Source organism: Anopheles funestus, chromosome 2RL (assembly GCF_943734845.2).
Source record: "Anopheles funestus chromosome 2RL, idAnoFuneDA-416_04, whole genome shotgun sequence".
NCBI classification, from domain to species: Eukaryota; Metazoa; Arthropoda; class Insecta; order Diptera; family Culicidae; genus Anopheles; species Anopheles funestus.
The window spans coordinates 29,211,515-29,236,000 of NC_064598.1; the positions used below are offsets into that span (position 1 = coordinate 29,211,515).

Below are 24,486 nucleotides of genomic sequence, written 5' to 3' on the forward strand. Positions count from 1 at the left end.
CAGACACATCATCATCATCAGCCTCCCGCTACTTCCCTTTACCCGCCCGCACTCCGCTGTCCCCCGGTCCTGGGATGGACCACGGCCAGTGGAAGAAGATCGAAGACCGAGCGAGACAGCGAACCTTCCTTCTGGAGGTTGTTCGCTCATCAACACCGCCGACGAGCTGCCAGGCAACTGGCCAAGGAAGGAATGAGAGCAGCCACTTCCAGCAAACAGAACCGGATTGAACCACAGCGCCGCAGTGACTCCGACGATCGCTCAAGGTGTCGGAGCGTGTATGCGTGTGTGTATGTGTGCTTGGCATTAAAGAAAGGCACGAGACTCCGGAGGGCAGAGGGTGGCACAGGGTGGCCATTGAGTGAGTGAGCAATCTTGCAGCCGCACTTGGCGAAGAACAATTCGTATTAAGAGGATATTAGTTAGCATTTACCGTGTGAGATTGTACCAGTCATCCTACACAAAAGCGCACCAGCTTTTTTGGACCACCGGCACCAACACGCTTGCAAAAGCGCTGGCGATCTTCATACATGTGTTAGATCATATGTTTGTGCTTTTTCGACACTTGGACCAACTATTCCCAGCCTGCCTTGGAGATATGCCTTTCCGAGCCCTTTCCAACATTTTCGTCATATTCGAGCGTTTCCGTTGGCATACATTCAAATCTCGTTTGATGCGCTTGATTTCCCCCCCACCGGTACCTTCCTGCAGCACCCCTTCCTTGGTGCGATTGAAAGCTTACTTCTTCGTATTGCTGGAATAAACCAGCTTCACTCACCTTTCGCTCTTCATCTCACCGTCGGTTTTCGTACGGCCCGGGATACGGTGGGCTCTCATACCCGACCGGTCGGTCGGTTGCTTGTTGTTGGCTTATTATGACTTTTATTGTTGTATCTAATAGTTGAATGAGTTATGCTGTTCATCCCACAGTGTACCGGGGCGAACGAAATCGAGCTGCCCCCGGGGGCGGCATACTGTTTGATGCTGGAAGGTGCTGCTAATCTCTGCTGTTGCCTCACCATGCAGCAGTTAAGAAAGGTTAAGACGTGGGGATGGCGAGAAAAAAAAAGAAACATAGCCTGCCTAGTTTGGCCTGTCGACAAATTCGGCGTCACAGACATGACTTCCATGGAGCTAACCTGTTCAATCCCATAGCCATTAAAACGATGATTTAGGACGGTGGTTGGAATTATCAATGGCTAATAGCTATTAACAGTTGTCGATTGTGTACTGCTGGTTGCTTCATCTATACTGGTTCGATCTTGTCCGTGTGTCTTCTCAAAGTGCAGCACTTATTGTCACATGAACCTTGCATCTTTAGCACCTTGGATGAATAATTAATTAGCTCCAGTGGAAGAACTAACTATACACTTCTCCAAGAAAGAGATCCATCTTTTGCCAAACATCAAACAACAAAGTATCCTCCAGCCACTATTAAAGGTGACGTTTTGGGCAAACCTTGGTTGCGTGTTAATATTACTGCCAATTCTGACATCATTTCGCATGTTTTTATCTCACTCCATGCACTCCGCATGCTTTATTCATTGGCCCCGCAGCAACCAGCATTCTTCGGCTTTCGGCAAACGATATTCACACTCCTCCTGCATCTCGCCGTCGATTATTGCTTCGTTTCTGTGTGTATACACATCTTGGTTTTTTTTTCGTCGGTGCAGAATTATGATTGCTGGCGACGGTCAACCAGGATTGCCTTTTTGGAATGTTTGTCTTCTTCATCCGAACAACAAAAAAAAAGACGAGTTAAACGTTTATTGGTATATGTCGGCAATATGCACACGGTACCAGCTACACCACATCTCAAGCCCAGTAGTGTGCACATATGTATGTGTGTGTCTGTGTGTGTGTGTGCACATCCAACGATCCCTTTACCCGACGAATAACAAGGAGATCAAGAACCGAAAACTGTAATCAACCGGTACTAAAGTGATTAAGTCAATCAATGAAAAATTGATGATCTGTCGGCAATGTGGCCTTTGATGTAGCGAACATTTTGTATTCCACTGTTCCGAACTTATGAGGTCTGAATCCTTGCGTTTGCGGATGGAACCGGGCAGCGGCCATTGTGTGGGGAGGGGATTTTATTCAAACCAATTGTGGAACCGGATCGATTGAGCGAACGTTTGCCGGCGGAACTTGCGCACGCCAAAGGCACTACCATACAGATGGAGTGCTTTTCGGACCGCAAGCATTGGGACAAACAGGGTATGGAGAGGTGTGAAGCTAAGTAGGAGAACAAGCGCTAATAAGCTTCTCTACGGATTTGCCGATCAAAGCGGACATGGGTTTGTCCTATGGAGCACACAGCGCGCCGTATGGGTACGGCAAAGGGGCACAAATTTGAATCGGAGTGTCGATGTCCAGCCGGGGCATTGATGTGGTTCTAAGATGAAATGAGCGAACGAGAAAGGTTACTGAATACAGTGATCATGTCTAATAAGCCCATTTGTACCACGGCGTTTGAATGAAGGGTGGTGAAAGCATTATAGTTTCAATTACACTCCGCTTTACGGAACACCTGTCTTGGGAAGGTTGCAACACATCATTGATCTTTTTCTATTCTGAATAGCATAAACACAGAGAACTAGAACTAGTATTTTTTCCCAAAGATCTTTAATTATTACATCATAAAACACGAGTCCTGTTTTCATGCTTAAAAGCTGTTTTTGTATTGATCAGTTCATCCACATCTTTACGATTCAAAATTTTGCTCTCGTTTGAGGTTAGTTTTACCAAATATTATGATTATACTGTTTGGAATTATTGAGCAAATGCGCACGCTACAAAACCGTTTTGCATGATCAAAGAGCTAGGCTCCGATGTTTGGACCACATATGCTTTTGCTTTATCAAACACCGGCCACACCGACCAAAATTGCATATTTGCATCTTTCGCAAACACACAGAACGTGCTCGCCCCGTTAATTTGTCCACCGGGAAACAACTGCCGACGGCGGAAAAACAATTAAAGCGACAGCGACCAAGATCGGTCCGATCGCAGCACTAGAGTGTTGGTCGGCTCACCATTAGTGTCAGTGTGCAGTCAGCCAAAATTTAAGGGTACGGAACAGGGGCCTCGGCCGGTCGCCAGTTTGGCTGCAAGGTAGATCAGTTTTTTTTTGTTGGATCGTTGTTGCTATGATGGTGGTGCATTAACAGAAACACAACAAAAACAGGAAGGTATCTTGACATCCGGAACGTGATAATTTAAAGTGGCACTTTACAAGCAGATCAACGGCAACTCGGAGCTTCCCGATCAGCAAACTTTTAACAGCCTGCTTACTGTCAGCTGCCATCGAAAACGGTAAAATGTTTCGGGCCGACGTGCAGTTAGAGCCGTTGCAAATAGTGTGCCCGGTGACCGAGCACACTGGTGGCGACAATAAGCGATCAACGCGCGGCGCACCGTGATCGTGATCGCGGCGATCGCACCGAGGTTACCTTCGATTCGTTCCGTGCTCGGCACGCTGCTGCTGCGAACTGGGAGCCTTTTTCGGGATGTCTGTGTGTTTTTTCTCTCTCCTTCCTGTTTGCTTCTTTTACTCGTTTTTCGGACCTGGCAGAACTGCGCCATAACGAATCGATCGATTCATCACGCACTCGCAACGAAGGATTTTTGTGGTCGATGCCGACGTCGATGCGGTCGACTTGTTTGATTCACCTTGTGCGAGTGATTCACCTGGAGCATTTTTAGGGACCAGGATGCACCTGATTAGTGTTTCGGTTTGTACGGGCGGCGAACAAGTGGCCTTTAGCCCATTAGAGACGAGGAAGAAGGAAGCACAAAAAAAGGTGTCTCGAAAATGGAATGTAAAGAAAAAATGCTCATCGTTTCCATCCGACAATAACATAATTGTTGGATCAATCTAAATCGGGCGTAGCCAATTGGACATAACGTGTTATTTTCTCTCACCTTACCCAACACTTTTTTTTCGTCGTTTGGTGTTTGGATTCGAGAAAAAAAAACACCGAAACAACGAGTTGATCCTTTTGCAAAAACCATCACACAATTGCATCGGTTTGAAATCCTTAAGTTCGTTGACGATTTGTATGCCGCTTGGTGGGGAAATAATTTCGATTTTATTCCCAGGATTTTACACAACTGTAAAACTTCGCCCTAGCTCCCAACAGTTGATCATACGCAATAAATGAAGAAAAATCCATCCATGTACTACAATTCCCACGCACAAAATTCACAACCTTTACCAAGTCACAGCCCCTGCTCGATGCTTATTGAATCAATCAATACAATAACCACAACATTGCATTATCGATCGCAAAAGCTTATTTGCGGTACCAATTTTGGGAAAGATCGAAGATTTGGAAATTCTTGATTGCACGTAATCACTTGCGCCAGTTTGCGGTAGCGAACGATTTGATCTTGCGGCATCCTAAAAAAAGCACCAAAGAAGGGATGCTTCACCTTGGGCCGTGGGTCGTGAAGATTTTGGTAATTGGATTTTGATTTATTGCACACTTCGGGAAACCGGGTTCCCGATTCCCGATGCTGTATCCAGAAGCTTTAGCGCTAATATTGTTTCCCAAAAACCGTGAAACAAGATGCTGATTCTCACGTTCAAGGCCACCGCGTTTCGATCACACGGCAGCATCAAGCGTTCTTTGTTTCGTTTGTTCTTGCGTTGTGCAGAAACCATAATTCGGATTAAATCACGATCATTCGAGGTTTTTATTTGTAGATTTTATATTTGAGCTACAATCAGTTTTAATCTGGTGTTTTGTATCATATTTACTAGATTTAGATTGACTATATTTTATGTTTTTTTAAGCTCACACTAATTTGTGAATAAGCATCATATAAAAATATAATCAGTTTTGAGAAGAATTGAGAATTGAGAAGAAATGAAGAAGTAAAAAATTATACAAAAAGGTAAAAAAATTATAAAAACCTCGACAAATATTATAAAGCTAACTAAGTGGTACAACCTCAACAATAGAATGAAACAAACAAACCAAAAAAAACTCGCAAATACACAGCCAACCGTAATGTGCATGAGTAATTAACCCCGAAACATGACGGCGAGCACGATCGTGCCTTGATTAAGCAGCATCTCGTTAGTTAATCAGTCTGCAGCTCCTCAAAAATAGCGATCCTCGATAACACGGTACAGTGACGGATTGTGACGGAAGTAGCACTAGCGTACGGAGCACCAGCCAGCAAATCTCCGGCCCTGCTCCAAGGGAAGCTCCATCCATACCCTCCGCCGCACGGAATCAACGATGAAAATTGCTCGTTAGCTTAACAAACGAGTCTTAACTGTCGAGAGCATGGCAGCAACAACAAAAAAAATACACATGAAACGAGGATAACTCGTCAGTACATTAATGTACCGCACTGTCAGCGGCACCGTTGCAAAACAATGGACAATCTCATCCATGTATTCCCTGCCTCACGCCATTGCGTCTATTGCGTTTAATCGCGTTACAATCGCGCGTCACAACCACCCGGGGGGGTGCACTTGATGTGGATGGAGCCAAACGGGGCTTAACAAAAGCAACAAACTCACACACAGAAAACAACGCGAACACGAACATCGTTTACCCGAACCACCGAGCGTGTTCATCCGCGAGGTTGGAGAAATGGTAATCGGATCTCATTTGTAAGTCTCTTGGTAATCTAATTTTAATTCCAACTCCCAAGCAAATACATGCGGGTAACGAGCGGTCCAGATATTCGCTCGAACGGCTAACATTATGCGCGCACCCGCGGTTGGTTAGCTTTAGTCGGTGTGTTATCATGAATGTTGCATGAGTAGATTTCATAAATTATCAAACGCTTTCCACCGTAGTCCGTAGTGTGCTTAAGGTAGACGAAAAAAGGGGCAAATAAAAGGTATGGGAAAAGTATACTCGAGGTAAAGATGGCAGATACAGACATACAGGCTATCTGGTCGTGTTGTTTTAAAGGTCCTGCGAGTTAAGGTTTCAGTTTTAAACGAAGGATTTTTAAGTTCAACTAAAACCACGAAGCATTAGTGTCTAATGGTTCTTTTTCTTCGACAGAAAACCCCGGCCCAGCAACGTAAGCTACTCAAATCCAATTTAAAGCACAAAGGTGAAAAAATGGCGTTATTGATTTTGCAATATTTTTCCGCACACCATTTTGCATCTTGCGTTTGCTAAAAGGTGAGACAATGGCGTTTATTGGCTTCGTCTATTAGCAGCTTCGTGTTTTTGCAAGCTTCCCGACAGCATCAATATTTGAGCAATCGTAGCTACTCCGCATGTGTCAAGTGTTGCTTTCTCTAAATTGTACTGCAAACAACTTCAAACCAGTTTGTTACCGGTAGCATTTATTGGTGGGAAATTCCGGAGACATTTTGTTTGAAGAATGGCACTAAAGTACAAGAAGCAATCATGTCCAATAGAGGGAGGTGAAGATTTTTCTTGATGATTGAGTAGACATGCGGAGTCTATCTAAGAAGCCTTGAATAGACTTCATATTACCATATTACATATACCCATATTACATATTACATATTACCCAAAACTTACTCTCTTTTTAACCCAAAACCTCAAATTATCTTATTGCTTATGAGTCTTCGTCTAAATCTAAAACTTCAGTTATCGAAGAAACGTTTACTCACCACTATCTTCATTGGTTTCGTCGAAGTTCTTGTTGGTCATTTGAAACAGTGCATCAAGCGGCGTCCCATTCGGTGCCGTCTTGCCACCAGACTTGTTAGCACCGCCAGCACCCCCATTGGCACCACTTCGCCCACTACCATCGCCGGCACCAGCCGAACCACCGCCCACACCCGACGAGGACGATTGTGACGATTGGTGGCTCTGGTGGTCCGAACCACGGCCAATTTCGGGCGAACAGCAATCACTCGCCGCCGAACTCGACCGTTCCGAACCACTTTCCGACGGTATAATGTCCATGCTCATGTGACGCAGTAGCTGGGCCTGGGCACGGAAATGTTCCTGCAACTGCTGATGGTAGTCGAGCGCTAACCGATGCTCATAGTGCAGCAGTGCCGGTGGTAAAAAAGGCCTCACCGGAATGGGCCCTCGCAGATGATCCCAGGGACGTACAATTTTAGAAGCTGCCTGCTGCAACGTACTGCTACTATGATGATGATGGTGATGATGATGGGCGGCCGCCAGATGAGCACCGGGATGATGCGCCGACAGATGCAGGTGATGGTGGGAAGAGTGGTGGAGGGCCGGATTAATCGGCGGTGGGCTCGGTTCCCGTGCCTCCCGACTGTTAGCCTCCGCATCGCGTCCCAGGATGTCGGCGATGGAAAATGATTTCACTCCTTCGGCTGCGGTCGAGTGGCCGGAGGACGATTTGGTTGTGCTGGTGGTAGTGGTGGTAGAGGTGGTACTGTTATTCGGTGTGCCGATGGTATTTGTACTGCTCGCACTGTTAATGGGCGTCGTCGGGCTTGAACCCCGGCTGGTCGATTCCTTCGGACTGCCACCGGGAGGACTTCCCAGCTCCACCCCACTGCCACCCTCCACCATGCGTAACCGTTTCAGCGGTGTAAAGTAATCTTCGGCCCGGGCTTGCAGCGCACTGACGGCGGCATGCGCATGCAGCGCCGGATGATGATGTGGATGGTGCGGGTGTACGAGTGGATGATGGTGGACGAGATGTGTCACAGCCAGCGGATGGGGCAGGTGGGCCGGATGCGAATCGCTCCCGATCGGTGGTGGGCTTGGGGAACCGACGGAAATTTCTGACCCGGCCGGACTGCTGCTTGGCGGTGGTGGACTGCTTGTCCGGCACAGCATCTTGCCAGTACGCAATTCGGCTTCTTCCAACATGCCAGCAAGCCGTGTAGGAAAGATGTATCGTCTCAATTATAAACGTATCACCGCAAGAACTTAGCACGGAGAGATCACGAGATAGTGATAGTAGATCGACTTAAAGTAAGAAAACTTTCCTTATTATCTGTCACTCAACACACGCACACAACATTGCACTGCGTCTGTACGGATAGCACACTTGCCCGCACCATTAATTCTAATGTTACACTTTATTTTATTTTTTTTTCCTGATTAAAGTTGCACAACTATCTTCCGCAATTTCTTCAACGGTTCATATTGTACACACGGACAAACAATTTGATCTTTCTTTTTATCTTTAAACACTAACAAAACGCGTACAAATTGTTACATTACACTATGCAAAGATTACCACACAGTGGCACCAATGAACGCAATCTTTCGGTACACTTTTCCATATCAAACACACTGACGGATGACGGAAATACACCTGGCTCTAGTGCGTGGCCACAACAACACAAAAACCCCGCGGGCTGGTTGATACGCACAACGAACGCAACGGTACCGCGATGGAGAGCTACGTAAAAAACCCACGCACTGGCGTATGCACGAAGAGCACGACTCCGAAACGTGTCCGACCACGAGGCGTTCGCTTTGCCGGTTCGAGTGAAACTTGTTCGTACCGTTCGTCGGCAGCATCGCTGCGGGTTCCGTGTTGCGTTTGCGTGGTTTGCGTAAGGCCGGCATTTTTGTTTCTCTTCTTTCGCAGCGTGCGCCGAAAGTGGGCGGTGCTACGGTGCGGCCGCAACCAATCAGGGACGCTTTTCCCCGTCGCCTTCCGGTTCCGGTGGCTAATTTGTTAAGTTGGTTAATTGACTTTTGAGCGCACGTAGTTAGGAGACTAAGTGCAAAAGTGTTTTAGAAGTTAAATGTATTATTTATTGCGCTCGAGAGCGTTACTCTGTCTCTTTCGCGGGATTTGCCTTTCGTTTGGGATTTTTTGGAGTTTTTTTTGTTGGTTTGTGTAATCTGTATTCTGTGTGCAGTGATTCCTTTCCCGCTTTAGCTTTTGCTCGTATTACTTGAACGTATTTGCTATTTGGCGTTTTGGTAGTTTGCATTTGAGCATTCTTACTTCTTGTTACGAAAGAGATTGAAGGATTGCGAGTTGGTCTAAAGTATCCGGGTCTTTATCGATCTATTTCAAGTGTATTTATGCCACTTTGCTGTGGTGATTTTGTGATGCTTTGTGTTGAGCAAGAGCATTTTTGAAATTAAAAAAAGTTTTTCAAAAATTTAATTCTACTTTTAAGATAGATCCGTTGAATTAAGATTGAATGGAAGCAACACTGAAATTTTCAGCAGTATAACTCAACAATAACCAATCAGAAAAACATTGAAAATTGTATTTTCGATTTTAAATTAAACTCTTAACCCCAAATAAGCAATAATTTCGCCCTTAAATGTTTACTTATATTGCTATATTAATACTGTCACTTCCAAAACGAACATCTTTTTCTTCCCAACCATACTAACAACCACATAAGCAGCTGTTGAAATTGGTAAACAATTACCTGGTGTACCAAAACCAAAGCTCGAACATGTGTCGATGCTAAGATTAAAAAGTCATTCCAATCCAACATTTGTCAGTAATTCACCAACAAAACGACTTGTACAGCGTTTTCTACCGCAAAACCGAAATTTGTGTGTTCGAGGTTAAATCATAGAATACCTTAATTACGGTCTAAAAATAATCAAACCAGCTATAAGTTACACGAAAAGAAAGGAGCGGAAATGACTTTATAATCACTCGTTTCTTGTAGAGAGATGGAGAGTTCACCGTTTTGTCCAAATTCGACCGTATGCGCCCATTTTGTAAAACCATCATTCGTAACACGCTGGTCATCTGTTCCTAATTGATATATTACGTGTTTAGACTGTTTGGGTTTTACGCAAACACACACACAAATTCATCAGTTTGTTTGTTTCTAGTGAGAAAATTAGAAAATATGTCAAGCGAAGCCATTATCAAATCATGAGAGTAATAGAAAAGCGTCAAGCATAAACTTTTGGTCAAAGAAGAAAATTTGTTTTGAAAAGTTGTAAAATATTGCTCCAATTGGGTTGTGTGTCTTAAAATTTTTAATAAACTTGTTGAAAACGATAATTTTTTTTTACGCATTTTGTCTGTTCTTTCATACAACAAACAGTCAAAAAATTTGATCATAAAACTGTACGACATTAATTACATATTTACATCACAATGTAATGGCTTGCTTCATCGTTAGATGGGCGGAAACAAATAGACGAGAGAGAAAATGACCCAAATGCCTTAATTACTCAATACATTTGCTAGAATTGGTAGTTTTCATTATTATTGTGTGCATCAATTAAAACACTCCCAGCCACATACAGTGGCTATCGGAGTTTTTTAATCTGTACCGCTGAACGCCAACTACAAAATGATTCCAATTTTCCCTGACTACATGTAGTAAAAATGCAAAAGTGAACAAAGATCTCATCACTACAAAATTTTTCGATATTTAATGATAAAAAAAAACCAAAACAACAGAACAGTTTATAATTAATGTGTGCAATGTTTTTAATACCAAGTATTAGGGATAATCGCTAGCAACAGGCCTTAATCAACGCGATCGTATCGTCGAACAATTTCCGGCAGCAAACTATCTCGTTGAATTGAATTGGTGTCTCGCTCAAAACTCAAAACTGTATACATTGAACTTAACCCACAAAAAAAACAATATGAAACTGTGTGCTTAAAGTGGAAAAAAGACGAGGAAATAAATGATGCGTTAAGGTAACGAGAATAATGTTATTAAAATGAGAAGTATTTCTTTCTTTGTTTCTTGTTTCTTGTTGCATTTAGTACAATATTTATTACTTAAACTGTTTTTAGATTAACGAGGATTTATGTATTTTTATTAAATATTCTAAAAATAAAAATTAAAAGCGTTTTTTTGCAAAACTCTTACATATGACGTATAATTTTCACATTTTTTAGTTAGGTATTTGATTGACGATAAGTTTAATTTTTAGCTCAAAAATACATACCATATTTCTTATAATAAAAAATATGGGATATTAGAATAAAATTTTTTCATTAATTCATCCCAACCCACAACACATTACAATGTACAGTGGCTGAGGTAATAAAGAGAATAGTTTATGTTGCTCGTACATTGCCGATGATGATGAACTAGCAACTGGGCTGGGAATCAATTGACTCATAAATATTTTTGATTGACGTCTCACAGTCTACCCCATACGGTAAGGCAGGTGAGGGTTGAAAGCCACACCAAGTTAATCATTCATCGCTCAAACTGTCGCTCGATCGATAAATTGTACATTTTTACCTTCCCGCGCTAGATGCAATAACCGATGCAAATAATAAAAAACCCTTGAAAAGAAGCAACCAGTTGCTAACAGAATAGTTTGATGTTGTTTGATAAAATTCTCTCCCCTAATGGCCTTCGAACGCCCGGCTGTTTCGTGGAAAATGCGTGCGATCGAGCGGATGTCATCCGATGAACGGTTAGCTGCGCTGTCGCCGCACATTTTCACTGATTACAGTAATTTGCGTGAGTGGAGATTTTTTTTAAATGAAACGTAATGAAAAGTGCATCGATTCGATCGGAAGCACCACACAGTACGGATTCGTCTTGGTCACCATCGGTGATTGACATTGTCCAGTGGCGATGATTTACGGCAGCAATCATTAGCGAAAGAATTAATGGTTGATCGAGCGTACATCGTGAGGTGCAATCATCCGTCCGTCAGTTCTGTCCAATCTGCATTATCACGGATATAAAGTTATTCAACTGCGATAGTGAATCAAAAGCAACCACTTTGGATTGGTAGCTTCCTTCGTCACTGTTACGCGATGAAGGTTTCAACTGCCCAGCGTTGCCCGCAGTGTCCATCTATACACACCTTGATTTTGTATACTCAAGCTTATCAGACCACTACGTTGGTGATGCAGTGGCGTGGTCCGGTGGGGGTGCTTCACATTAGTCGGGCCCATCTGCTAGTGGAAAGTATCGCTTAATTAAATTGAACACTCTCCAGCGCAATCATACTTCACTCTCACGTGTCTAGGAAAATTACAAACACAATATTTACCACCAACCTTTACCACCAAGGTGCTGCTCCAAAAGGGAACGGTGGCTGACAGGGGGGCTGCCAAAGAAACGATATGTTTGTCTGCAGAAAATCACCTGTAATGTTTTTGGGGTCATTTTGAAGTTTCTAATGTTTATTGCCGTATGATGAATGTATGTGAAAATTACTGTCGATGAGTCAATGCATCAAGTGTAATTGCAACACCGTGCCATTAAAAACCCAATACACTTACAAAGTATTGACGTATCAAGTTATGCAAAAATAATATCTCTAGCCACTAGAAAAATGCTTACGATCACGCTAGGCTTGCAATTGTTTATTTAGACCAGTTTTGTGTTCGATAGGAAATCTTCGTTGCGAGAATTGCTTTATTCCTCGTCGACGGTATGCGAATCAGATTTGTAGATTCATTGCACCTTAATAAAACTCATTATGATTACCGCTCTAAATGTCCATGAATAAAATACATTCATTTGCAAAATCTTGTTGCCTTTAGCTTTGTGTGTAACATTTCCCCTTATTGCCCCATCAATCATGATGATGTTGGCAGTGATGATAATTTGTGCTTTTCTACGGCACTCCAACAAAGCCGAAAATCACCAATTGATGAAGGATCGCCTGGAGGTACATCCACAATCCCAATTGGATGTCCGCTGTCGCACGTCGTCAGTCACGGTTCATAATATATCTGGTTGACAAACCGTTGAGTACTTAGGTTGTTTTTTGCAGGCGCTGCATCAACGACTCATTTCCAGCGATTCCAGCTTGCCACCGTTTGGTAAGGCCAGCTAGCCAGCTGAATGTCGATCTAATTGCGAATCAGTTCCGGTCGGGTGCGTGTACAAGCCCTCATGAAAATGATCGAAAGCCCATAACCAATTTCTCACAAATGAAATAGAACGGCAGCATTGCCCAGTGAGGTGGAAAACGAGAAGCGCAAACGAAATCATGTTGATCTGGTTCCTGTTTTGCTCCTGCGGTTGATGAAGTTGTCCTACCGTTCCTCGCTTTCGTTCCGGTTTGCCTAATGAAGCCATTCTACCGAAAATGTGAATGTATGCAGCATTCCATGCAGCCCTTTTTTGGAAGTGAACCACCGAAAACATTGAAGAAGTCGTTCGGTGTACGGAAAGCATTTCAAATCTCACTCATCGGGACGTTTCGTTTCAATACTCAATAACTCAGCAATAGTTCTAACTTTCAATCGGAAGTGGATCGTTTTCGTTTGCTGTAAGATCTTTAACGCAAAGATCCGACTTTTTGTTTTGTTCTATTTGTTAGCTCTTTACTAGACAATCAATATCCTTTAGTTACACGCTTCATGCATTTCGGGCTTTGGTCTGATACGTTAAGTTCCCATCCATAATCAACCGAACAATTAAGATCCGAATTGATTTCAAGATGGAAGAAAGACGTTGGAGCAATTCGATTGAATGGGAAGTTTGATGTTCATTTCCCAAACGAATCAGGATATGGAAGCGCAATTTACGAAGAATGCAAACCATTTAATGTAATATACGTGCATAAAGACAAGAGTTAAAGGCTGATCATTTAAGGAGGTAAATTGGATCTCGGTACAACACGCACACAGAGGGGGGAACAGAAGCATACGAGAGAAAGAAAAGAAGAAGGAAAAAAATTTCCAAACCTTCAGAATGCTATTTTCTACTTCCACAAAAGCCGACACAAGAACAAAGGCACCGGCTACGTTACGCCCGGTTACACCCGTTTACACAAGGGTAATGATTAGAAAATCGTTTCCCTATTTGGCTACCGTTCGGCTACTGTTTTTGGGCTTTGATTTGGCTTTTTATTGAGTATGCATGCCGATGCCGCCACTCTCGGCTACCAAGCGTACCCGAAACGTACACGATGGCTTAATTTTTGCTGCCGAGATCTGCTGCTGGTCCCCTACGAGCACGGGGTAAAAGGGTGTTATTGCCCACCCGGCTTAGCGGGTGCGCTCGCTTTGCTTTCGGTCAGCCATCGAAACGGAAGCTGCCGCTGGATGCTAATTGAAGGTAGTTGGTGCCAAAGAGCAAATATCGGTTCCCCCACCCCTGGCGGCTTCTGAGCCCCGGCAAACGGGAATCGGTCAACGATTCGTTCGGCCCAGGGATGGTTAACCCGTTTAATGAGAGTTGTGCCCCGTGTGTGTGCGGGTAAGGTTTTTCCCTGTTTTGTTTGCACTTACCGTGGCACAGGTCCCGGTCCGATCGTCATCCGGGGGCTTTTACTGCAACCCTGGAGCACTCATGTACATGTACGGTTCGAGCGGCACGGATCGTCTTTTATTGGAAGGCACGTGAGAATAGTGCTAAGTGAACCACCAACAATGCTACCGTTTTTGGGAGGATGAAAAAAAAACACACACACACACCATCGAAATGGCTTCTGGTTTTTTGGGATGCAATGTTTGCTACAAAACAACAAAATTGTTTTTGTTTTGCTACCAATAAAACTCAATATCCGAACCAATCACGACCTGCCTCCCAAGAACACCCAGGAATCGTGGTTTCTTGGGAAAGGTCGTCTCCTTGCAACTCTACCTTTTTGGAACATTTGAAGCTATTCTAATTTATTTGTAAATAGTTATTGTCGTTTGAAAATTTTCGTGCACATAAACCCTTTTTTAAATTGAATCAAATATTGAACCCTTTGGAAGGGAAAGGACCAAAGCCATTCCTGGCCATGCATTCCAGTTGGTAGCTGTGACACTTACCGAGAACAGGGGAAAAATCCCCTCTAAACACGGGCAAAGGGATACAAAGAGTGGAAATTAAACGAGAATTTAATATCCATAACCGTGGGCTTCAATCAGACCGACAGGGCTGACCTGACGGGAGAGGCACACGGGACAGCAAATCGAACGGCCTGAAGCCTCTGCTGCTCAGCTGCCAAGCGATGACTTTACGAATTTTGGCCCTGAAACGGGTCGGCGATAGGAAACCTAGCAGGTCAGAAACAAGGATCATTCCAACGGGGCCACATGCAATGCAAAAAGACTTGGCGTTACAGTCGATACAGTCCAACGGAAGGAACAGTGCAAATGGATGGCCGGTTTCGGGGCAAAACAATGGACCGCAACTAATTAAAGTGAATAAGTAATTGAACAATTTCCATTGGCACTTCAACACGTTTCGAACTCCCAGTGTTTTCGTACGTTACGCTGCCTTTTAGCTATTGTTGGTTCGCAAGCCTCGTCACCAACCCTCGTCACTTTGCCAGGCTTGCCGAAGCATACCCTGCGGAATCCATTTCTATTTTTGTGAACATAGTTTGATTTGCGCTTGGTTTGATGGGATAACGGTCATGTTGAAGATTGGGATAGCGTTTGTTAGCTTTTTTTTAGGTGTGTGTGTGTCATCTTTTGCAGGTGGTAAAACATTGATGGAGTGTGACCAGAAGCACAACAGGCAACAAAATCACCCGGTGTGGGCTTCATAGAGGCAGTAAACACAAACACATTAAGAAAGTTGTAAGAAAAGCATTAGGTTGTCGCTCATTGACCTGCAGTATATCATTGGTTGCAGAAACAGACATGGAAGTCAACATTATTAGCTTTGTTAACCGTCGAACTCTGGTGGGTCATCGCATAATCTGCTGATTGATTTAATTGTATTACCAATATTAATATTAATAGATTATTTTAATAGTATTAGTAGATACCAATTACCAGTTTGTTAGATTTTTAAAGAAAAAATACAAAGGATTAGTAACCATATTTAAAAACAAATCATTACTCAAGCTGAAAACTCATAGTCGACGATGTAATTTTAATCCCAACACTAAAAGACTAGACAACTAGTAAGAAAGAGAACACTGTAGGAGGTTCATGTTCATACAAGTGAGAAAGCAACACATGTAACATGAGATTGTAGCATAAGTATTTTGCTATAATTTAACTTGTTGCTATAAAGTATCTGTCAGTATCAAATGTGACTGGTGGGAATTTCTAGCTCTAAACATGAAAGTGAAAAGGTGAAATAAATGAATTGGCACTGTAACAAATATTTATTTAGATACTTTTTAAAACAGAACACGATCGAGAACAACGATTTTGATCTTGACAGTTTACAGTTGCTATTTTGCTCATATTGTCAGTTTTTTTTAAATTTTCACCGGCAACCGTTAAATCTTCACTGAATATAAATTATGTATATTGTTGGAATAAACTTACATATTCTCGATAAATATTTTAAGGAAATATTGAATAAATGTAGAAAGGATTAATTAATATACTATTCAAAACGATTTCTAGGTTATTTTTTCCTCTAGAATGTTTGAATAAAGCTTTCGACTCTCTACGTATGGTTATAAACGATGCATTCTCGACTTACGACGATTTCGACTTACGCCTTGCTTCGGGCTCTTTTTTCAGTCCCAAATACAGTCGTAACTCGGGGGACACCTGTATGCTGGTATATTCCATGGAATATAAAAGTGTCTTCACTAAATAAAATGAGTAGCAACCAGACAGTATTCAAAATATTCTTGAGCAATATACGGTTGAATGAAGCCATACAACAGGACATATAATTAATCCCACCGGAATTTTCTTCCATAGAAAGGATTAAATATTTGGTCAAAAGGTAAACAAACGTCTAGTCTTCTAAAATATATTTTTTTCGGCATTTAGTTAAGCAAAATGTCAGGAAAAAATATTTAGAGTTTTTACAAAATATACCAAAAATTTTATTTTTACAAAATAATGTAACTAAAACCAATAACCTACTCTCAGTCGCAATTATCACAATCGAAACAATATGCACATCTGTTGGTAGGAGAGCTTGTTTAAATGCAACTTATTTTGTGTTATTATACTCTGCGGTTCCCTTACGGACGCGCATGCTAAACGAACACCAGTCAAAAATGATACAACTGCTTATTTTGGCACGCCGACAATGGAATGCCAAAACGGAAAAATTAGTAAAGAAGGTGTGACGGCAGAAGTCGGCAAAAAGAAATTAAAAGGCACATCGATGCAGTTTGCTTTTTTGTGTTGATGTGCTGCAACATGATATTTCAATTTTATTTAATTGGAATATTATGTCATTTTGCTTTTCGCATTGTTTTAATTGTACAAAAAGGCGATAAAAAAAGAGAGGTACAGAGTGCGTCAAATCATATTTATTGGTTATTTGTACCGATGTGCAATGAGATTTACCTCTGAATGTGTCTTGCTTGTAAAGGGCCGGGATAAGTAGCTACGCTTTGCCGCAGAACAGTCCGTACTGCGTCCCATTTTCTGCAACATCATTATGATGATCTTCCGCATCCTACCGCGACACTGATTCTCGGTTCGTGTCCCCACACTTTGCGGTGTTGGGTCGCCAATATTTCGTCGTATTGCCTTTTTCCTCCCCATTTCACTTATAGCAATCCGAGCCACAAACCGTTTTGTCCAAAACGCCAGGTTGGGCAAAGAAGGTGTGTTATAGCATTAAACTTCAAAACGGGCAGAGAGCGCTCATTCCACCCGATCGCTGCTCTTTGATCTTTGCCGACAACACCGGGGCCCCGCGTTGAGAAGGCAAAGTATCGATTTTTAACCAGACAAACGTGTCTATGCCGTGGTCTAAAGGGAAGTGGGAGAGGGGAGGGGAGGGGGGTAGGTGAAAAGGGGAGTAGGGAGGGACAAAACCCATGATGCCGGATTCAACGGGGAGCAACGACTTTGGCGGACGAGCGAACGCAACGATCGGAAACAACCATTTGAACCTGCTGCCCCGGCTGCAGGCTGAGTGGTGGTTAGATCCATCTTTTGCCGAATAGGCTTCGGTGCTGAAATTTCTTCGTCCGTACGGCCGGAAGGATTGGTTCGATGGCTGCACCGTTTGGTGCCAGGGAGTTGAAGAAACAAAACGGGGCGGCATCGTTGCATCGTGCTAAAGAACTGTCGTTCTCTAATAGCTGTGACTTGGCATTTGCAGACAAGTGCGACAATGGGGCAGCAGACGGAGGCAATCATAAAGCAACCATCACTGTGGCGTCCTGTCCCGAGGTCTGCACCGCAGTACGAAGTGGTAAGCTTTCACGGGGTAAGCTTTCCCCCCCTTCCTCCCGGTCGCCAACCCTTTGGCTGGAAATCGTCGGAGAACTTTGTCTCGTTCCAGCGCACAGTGTAACTCGAAGCAGCAGACGAAACGCAACGAAACATGGAGGATTATGGATGAAAAATCTAAAGCAATACGTGTGTATGTGCAGAAAAAAAAACTGAGCAGTACAAGCGAAAGCTTTACCCCCGGTGGAAAGTCGAGGTGAGTTGAGAAAAGCGAACTAATTAGTGATATTTTAGATTGATGTTAATTGCGAAATTGGCATTACGTGCATTAGTGCACGGGTTAGAGGGGGGAGCATCGGTGTAGCCGAATCGTACCTACGGACGTCCATTTCCTTCCCCTTTTTATCGCGTAATGTATTTTTACGTATTTCGACTAATATTATACTTTCCTCTGGCAAACTTCTTGTGGAAAACCATGCGTGCAAAATGACGTTAAGCAGTTGGCTAACGCGCCGGTAAAGTAGTAAATTGTTTTAAGGTTCTGGTCGTATTCTTTGCCACCATAGCGTTTTCTGCCACGGATGAATTCTGGTTGGCTATTCGACCGGATATTTAATTGCATTTTGTTAGTAATGCTGATAGTTCCGCATACGTTAGACCGCTTACTCACATATTCGTGCTGGATTTGTTTCGAAACTATAAACGAACATTGCAAATTTTTCGCCAACACCTAGCAAACAAGCAAACCTAGACATAATGAAGATTAATTATGTGGTGTGAAGCATAAGCATGCTCTCCCGATATTAGTGTCTGGCTGCAAACTAGTACAAATCTGTACCTCATACATGAACCCAAACAACAAAAAAATGTGCGAATCGAGCAAATGTTTCCTGAAAAAGCAAAAGATATAATTTTCTCTAATTGAGTTAATTTAATACCGTCCTAATGGATGTAATCGCGTTCGAATCCTTTTGCTCTAATGCCCAATGTGTTTATGAGTTGTGTGTGTGTGGAAACTGAACGGAATGAAGCAAACTGTTATTTCCTTCTTTTTTTTACACATTCTCATGTTTTGCGGCATGCAAACAGTACGATAATTTAATTTCGAAACTGTATTTCGTGCGAGGCTTACTAATCTCACCCAATTGACTGGTGCAGCTGGTAGTGGGATAACATGTAAAAAAAAGTACGTAAGCTAGTAATCGTTCCCATATTCCAACCATTCTAGGCACCAAATTGATAGATGAACATGCTCTGGAAGTTTGTTGGGCGATACAACAGGTGTTTTTTTCTCTTTTTTTTCTCGAACAGTGGAACCGGATGGAAGATTTCCGCTTTTCTCCATATGCTAATCAAGCAAATGGCTGCAGAACGTTTAAATGAAGCACAATCATGATACTTTTAAACATGATAATTTGATGATATTTCGCCGAGGTTTGGGAAGATTGATTCGGTTCTAAAGTACCGTTTGCCACGCATTTTTAAAAAGTTCCACAAATTTGATACGTGTAAACAAAGTTGTTACAAAAGTTAAAATAAACTCTTTCATGTTCAAAAATTTTTTAACATTTGAAATGTTTCAATTATTATGATCACTTCGTTTCGGGGGTGGCTCAGTAGTGTATGGGATAAACAGCGCCGGTCCACCGAGAATCAAATCCTATCCGGACCGTCGCCCCGGTAGCAAGGACTGACCATCCGGCTAAGCGGTAGAAATAAGTTTAGTAAGCCAGTTTGTGGTCTTGTAAAGACTTTGATGATGCCTGGGGATCACTGTTGGCAGCAATAGCGGCAATCTACATGGATCCTGATATCCCATTTAGAGACATAATAGCCACAGGAAACGTGCCATACATGAAAATTATTTAAAGATTCGCCACAGAACACGGTTTAAATGATTTAATGTGTACGTTTCCCTATCCCTAGTAATCAAGTAGTAAGTGTTGTTTCGTCTGTTCGTATTTGTAGTAGAAGAATCGACAGACCTCATCAACGATATTCATGAATTGGACATTGGACAACAGGACATTGGACAACTAAACTTTGGACAACTGGACTTTGGACAACTGGACTTTGGACAACTGGACTTTGGACAGCTGAACTTTGGACAACTGGACTTTGGACAACTCGACTTTGGACAACTGGACTTTGGACAACTGGACTTTGGACGACTGGACTTTGAACAACTGGACTTTGGACAACTTGACTTTGTATAACTGGACGTTAGACAACAGGAAAACACAAGCAACCTAGTAAGTCCGTGATAAGGCAACTTAGTAGGAGGAAATTCCTACTACATATAAAAATCGATGGAATGCAAAACCATAGTCGAGAATTACCTCGACAATACGGCATAGACCGTAATACTCAATAAATAATAATAATAAGCCAGAAATGGCCGGCGTGACCTTAGACCTTAGACAAGAGAGAGAGAGAGAGAGAGAGAGAGAGAGAGATATCATTTCGCTTCAGTAATGCTCTTTGAGACTCTTTGCTCCATATAATTTCAGATGAGATTTTAACTTTCGCTTTATTATGTCAAACACGGGAGCATGACACGAATGTCTACCATAATCTGTTTTTACTAGTTTTTATTGTTTTGAAGGATACTATAATTATAGCATCTCTTAGAAATATTACATACTAACAACATATAAGAGACTATGGGACATAAATTCTACATTATTCCATACTCCTCAAGGGTCTTGTTATTCAAGATTTTGAAGTCAGCATCTATAAGCTGACGGATTGGATCATCGACTAGTCAATTTCTGCTCAATAATACTACACATTTTACTATAAATTTAGTACTTAAGCAAGTTTTTAACGTTTTTAGGTGTCATATGGAGAAATCCCATAATTGTCAGCATTTTGAAACGTTATTCTTGTCTTGATTCCACTTTTCTCTACTCCCCGAATACCTGCGTTAGTTGATAATAGCAGAAGTTTTATGCTGCAAATTTTAAGTTATCTACACACTGTACAAACATTCTCATAACTACTCAAATATATTTTGTGAGTCCTTTGCAAGTTCTTCAATGTTTATTATAATTTCAGTAAGTATTTCACACACGTTCCTCAAGCAATTTGTTAACTAAAGTGTTTTGATCTACTAGCTCAATGCAGAAACCCCATCGGGCCACATTAGAAATAGACATTTTTAAAGCAAACAATTTAGCGACAAAACAAAACTTTTTCTTCCATCATTTTTAATGAGAACGACCACACCAAATACCAAAGTACCTCACAGCCATCGTTTTCACATGCATCGCAGCCACTTGAATCGAAATTTACTCACGCAATCGAAACAGATCACAGTAATTATGGCGTACGTCTTCAAGCGAACCACTTTAAACGATATTAAACACCCTGACTACCATCGTTGAGGTTTAATAAGCACCCAGTGATTGCTTCACGCACTTTTGCACAACCCGATCAAGTGCGCGATCATGTTGTGCAGAATACCAATCCAATCTGCAACTGGATTGGTTACGTCCGGTCTACATTGTAATGCCCAGGCCACAGACCGACCGTCCCAGAGTGGCAGTGCCTTTTGCGCGTGACAATTAATTAGCCCAGCTGTGCAACGCATGGTCGCAATTGAGTGGTTGCCATTCGCAATGCAATTACCGCCATCTTCAACCCGTCCTACAGTCTGCTTATCATTGACGGAGAGGTTTTCGTTCCCTTCTCCTTCCTTTCTTTTCGTTTGTCTCCAGGACTCCTCCGAGGTCTTGCAATTTATTCCGTTTATACTGATTTTAAAGCTCTTCCGACCACAGCTCATTTAGGTGACCGGACCGTTGACAAGACGAGAAATGACATCGTCATGAATGTTGGAAGCTAATTAGTAATTAATGAGATCCAGTTTTGCACATTCCCTTGCACGCACTAATTTGCATGCGGATGGGAACTAACTACCATCATATCGCTAGCGCATCTTCAGCATCCTGGAGCGGCATCATGTGCAGGTTGGTTTTGTGTTTCGGATTCATTTTCCAACATTTGAACTGGAGAAAAAAACTTAAAATACACAACGACAGATGACGAACTGCCAAAGCGGATGATCCGTTCGGTCCTGAACGAGTTTTTTTTATTCTGTTTTTCAACCGAGCCCTCAGTTTGTATGGCAATTGAGACATTTTTATCAACGGCTGATCGGTGTACCCGGGATGCTGCTTTGCAGTGCTACATTATAACAAACCGAATACCGCCAACATCTTCACGAATTGCGGCACTAATTTGCTTCGTTAAATTTTCCATATGTGGATTCACTCATTTGACGGCTGTAGATTTTAACTGCTTTGCGGTTGACAATCTTAACCGAATATCGACGATGATTGGCAAGGGGAGACAAGTGAAAAAAATAACCTTGGTAAAAAAACCCTCCGTACCAGCACGGATGGTAAGAAATGGGCAAAAAAAACAAAAAGGATATGATAGGCATAAAACGATAATTTATTTTAATTTAATTTGCCGAAATGAAGAACAGCTCTCGAAAACTCGACAGCGGAAGCAAAGGCTCATTTGGTATGAAGCGGTGGGATTAGCCATGCAAATTTTGTGCAGCTGGATGGGACTGTTCCTTGAATTTAAATATCTCGCAGTATTGCAACAAGCCATCCGGTTGTCGGAATGGAAGATGAGCTTCGGTTTCGAAGGTTTTTGTGTTAGTGTCTGTTTATTCTCCAAAATTTTCAGAATTACACCATTCAGTTGAACATTTCCGTTTGATGTATATATTGATTAAAATACATTTATTCGACTGTAGAATAAATTCGAATATTAAAAGGCATTTATTCAACGAAATTAACTAACAAATATGCATACACCGAATTCTGAATCAATCGGAAATTCCTTGAATGACATGGTCAGTTGTTAGACGAGAGAAATGACCAAATTTTATGTCGTCAGCAAAGATTGAAGTAATCGGAATTAGCAAAACATTGGAACCACAAAAAACTGTAGGAAATGTTTCTTCCTTCAAGCTAAGAATATTATTCAAATACTTTTCTACGTATTTCGAATCCCTACTGTAGTTATCCATAAGCTAATGACACATCAAAAGATACGAAATGGAGTTTCGCTTCCCCGAGATCCACTATTAGAAATCTTCACTTGCGAATAGTTTGGGGTCAACATCAGCTCCTTACGGCTTTCTTCGATACAGAGATCCTTTCCGTATTTGGGGTCTATGATACCTTAAGTTAGAAAGCTAAAATTTTTAGCCCGCATCTGTCAAAACATCGAGCACAATCGAGCGGGAAATTGTTGACAGGTAATATCATCATGCAAGGATTCCTCAAGGACCTAGCATTTTGACATAAAGAATTACATTAGGCTGCAGTTTTGTAGAACCGCGTTTTGACGAAACAGCTTCGAATTACAGCTTCGAAATGTAGTTCGAAATATAGGCATGGCACAAGTAAAAAATTGTATTATTTTTCATAAAAAGCTTAACATAATTTAACTTATGTAATTTCATTGTTGTTTTTAATCCTAATTCAATCAAGATTCACCCGAATCAAATATGGCCTAATCTGTTTCAGACTTATTTTGCTGAGCTGTTTGTATGGAAAACATGCAGCAAATAAGTCGCCAAACGTCAAAGTCCATATAAAAAAACTAGTGGAAGGTATCATAGACCCTTTTGTTAGTCAAGTTATTTGAGAAATCGTCATCTGCTTACATAGAGTGCTCCCTGGTAGATACACTGTCTCACAAATTTGCCTTGTGTCCCACAGCGTCAGCGGCCTGGTGCTGTTGCCTGTTGCAGGCAATTGGTGCTCCATGAATCTTCTGAAAAGAATCATTCATATGAATCTTCAGTGAAGATTCATTCATATGAATGTTCAGTGAAGATTCATTCAATTCATGAGTGAACTCCAAAAAGATTTATGAATCCTCGAAGATTCATCATTTTTCGAAATTTCGAAATTCAGATTAAGAAACATTCGTTCAGTTCAAAGATTCATTCAGGTTCATGAATCTGAATCAGATTCACACAAAACTACGGGCAATATACAACGTCGATCCTGCCTTATCTGCTTTATTTCTATTAATCCGAATGTCTGTACCTGCAAATAATAGAGAATGTAGCTTGTGGATCTTGGTCTAGTAAAAATGGCCATAAATGGCAGACATGACCTTAGAGATCACTAATCCAAGAAGAAAGAGAGTATGGAGTGGAGCTTAACTGAACGTTTGTTTGCTAACTACATGAAATATAGTTTTACTATGAAAAAATATAAGTAATACATACGTAGATTAGAAAAAAACTAGTACAACTCGTTAAAGTAATGGACTTTCATACGATTAAACACTTCTAAACAATTTCTATTGAGGTTACATTCTATCTCACCTGCAAGCTAAGGAGTGATTTCACAATAACTCGTCGTTTCACAGTAACTGTGCTCGTATTACCGTACAGTATCATTTATCTTGCTTCACTGTTTGTGAAAATCCCATTTGTTTAATGCATCTATCGCGGTTTCCGTTTTGATATGTTCTGGGCTTTTTTTCACATTTTTCACATTTCCCCGTCAATTTAGCGCAACGTGACGCGTTTCAAGC

At 41.9% G+C, this 24,486-nt stretch overlaps 1 protein-coding gene across 1 annotated transcript in view; it reads right to left on the minus strand.

Moving 5' to 3' along the window:
* The window catches only part of LOC125761479 (homeobox protein B-H1-like), a 29,775-nt gene extending 21,275 nt beyond the window's left edge, over positions 1–8,500 (minus strand). The window contains exon 1 of the mRNA XM_049422637.1: positions 6,620–8,500. Coding sequence (XP_049278594.1) covers positions 6,620–7,808 — 1,189 coding nt within the window. The 5' untranslated portion in view covers positions 7,809–8,500. The remainder of the gene's footprint in view (positions 1–6,619) is intronic.
* Between the last annotated feature and the right edge of the window lie 15,986 nt (positions 8,501–24,486).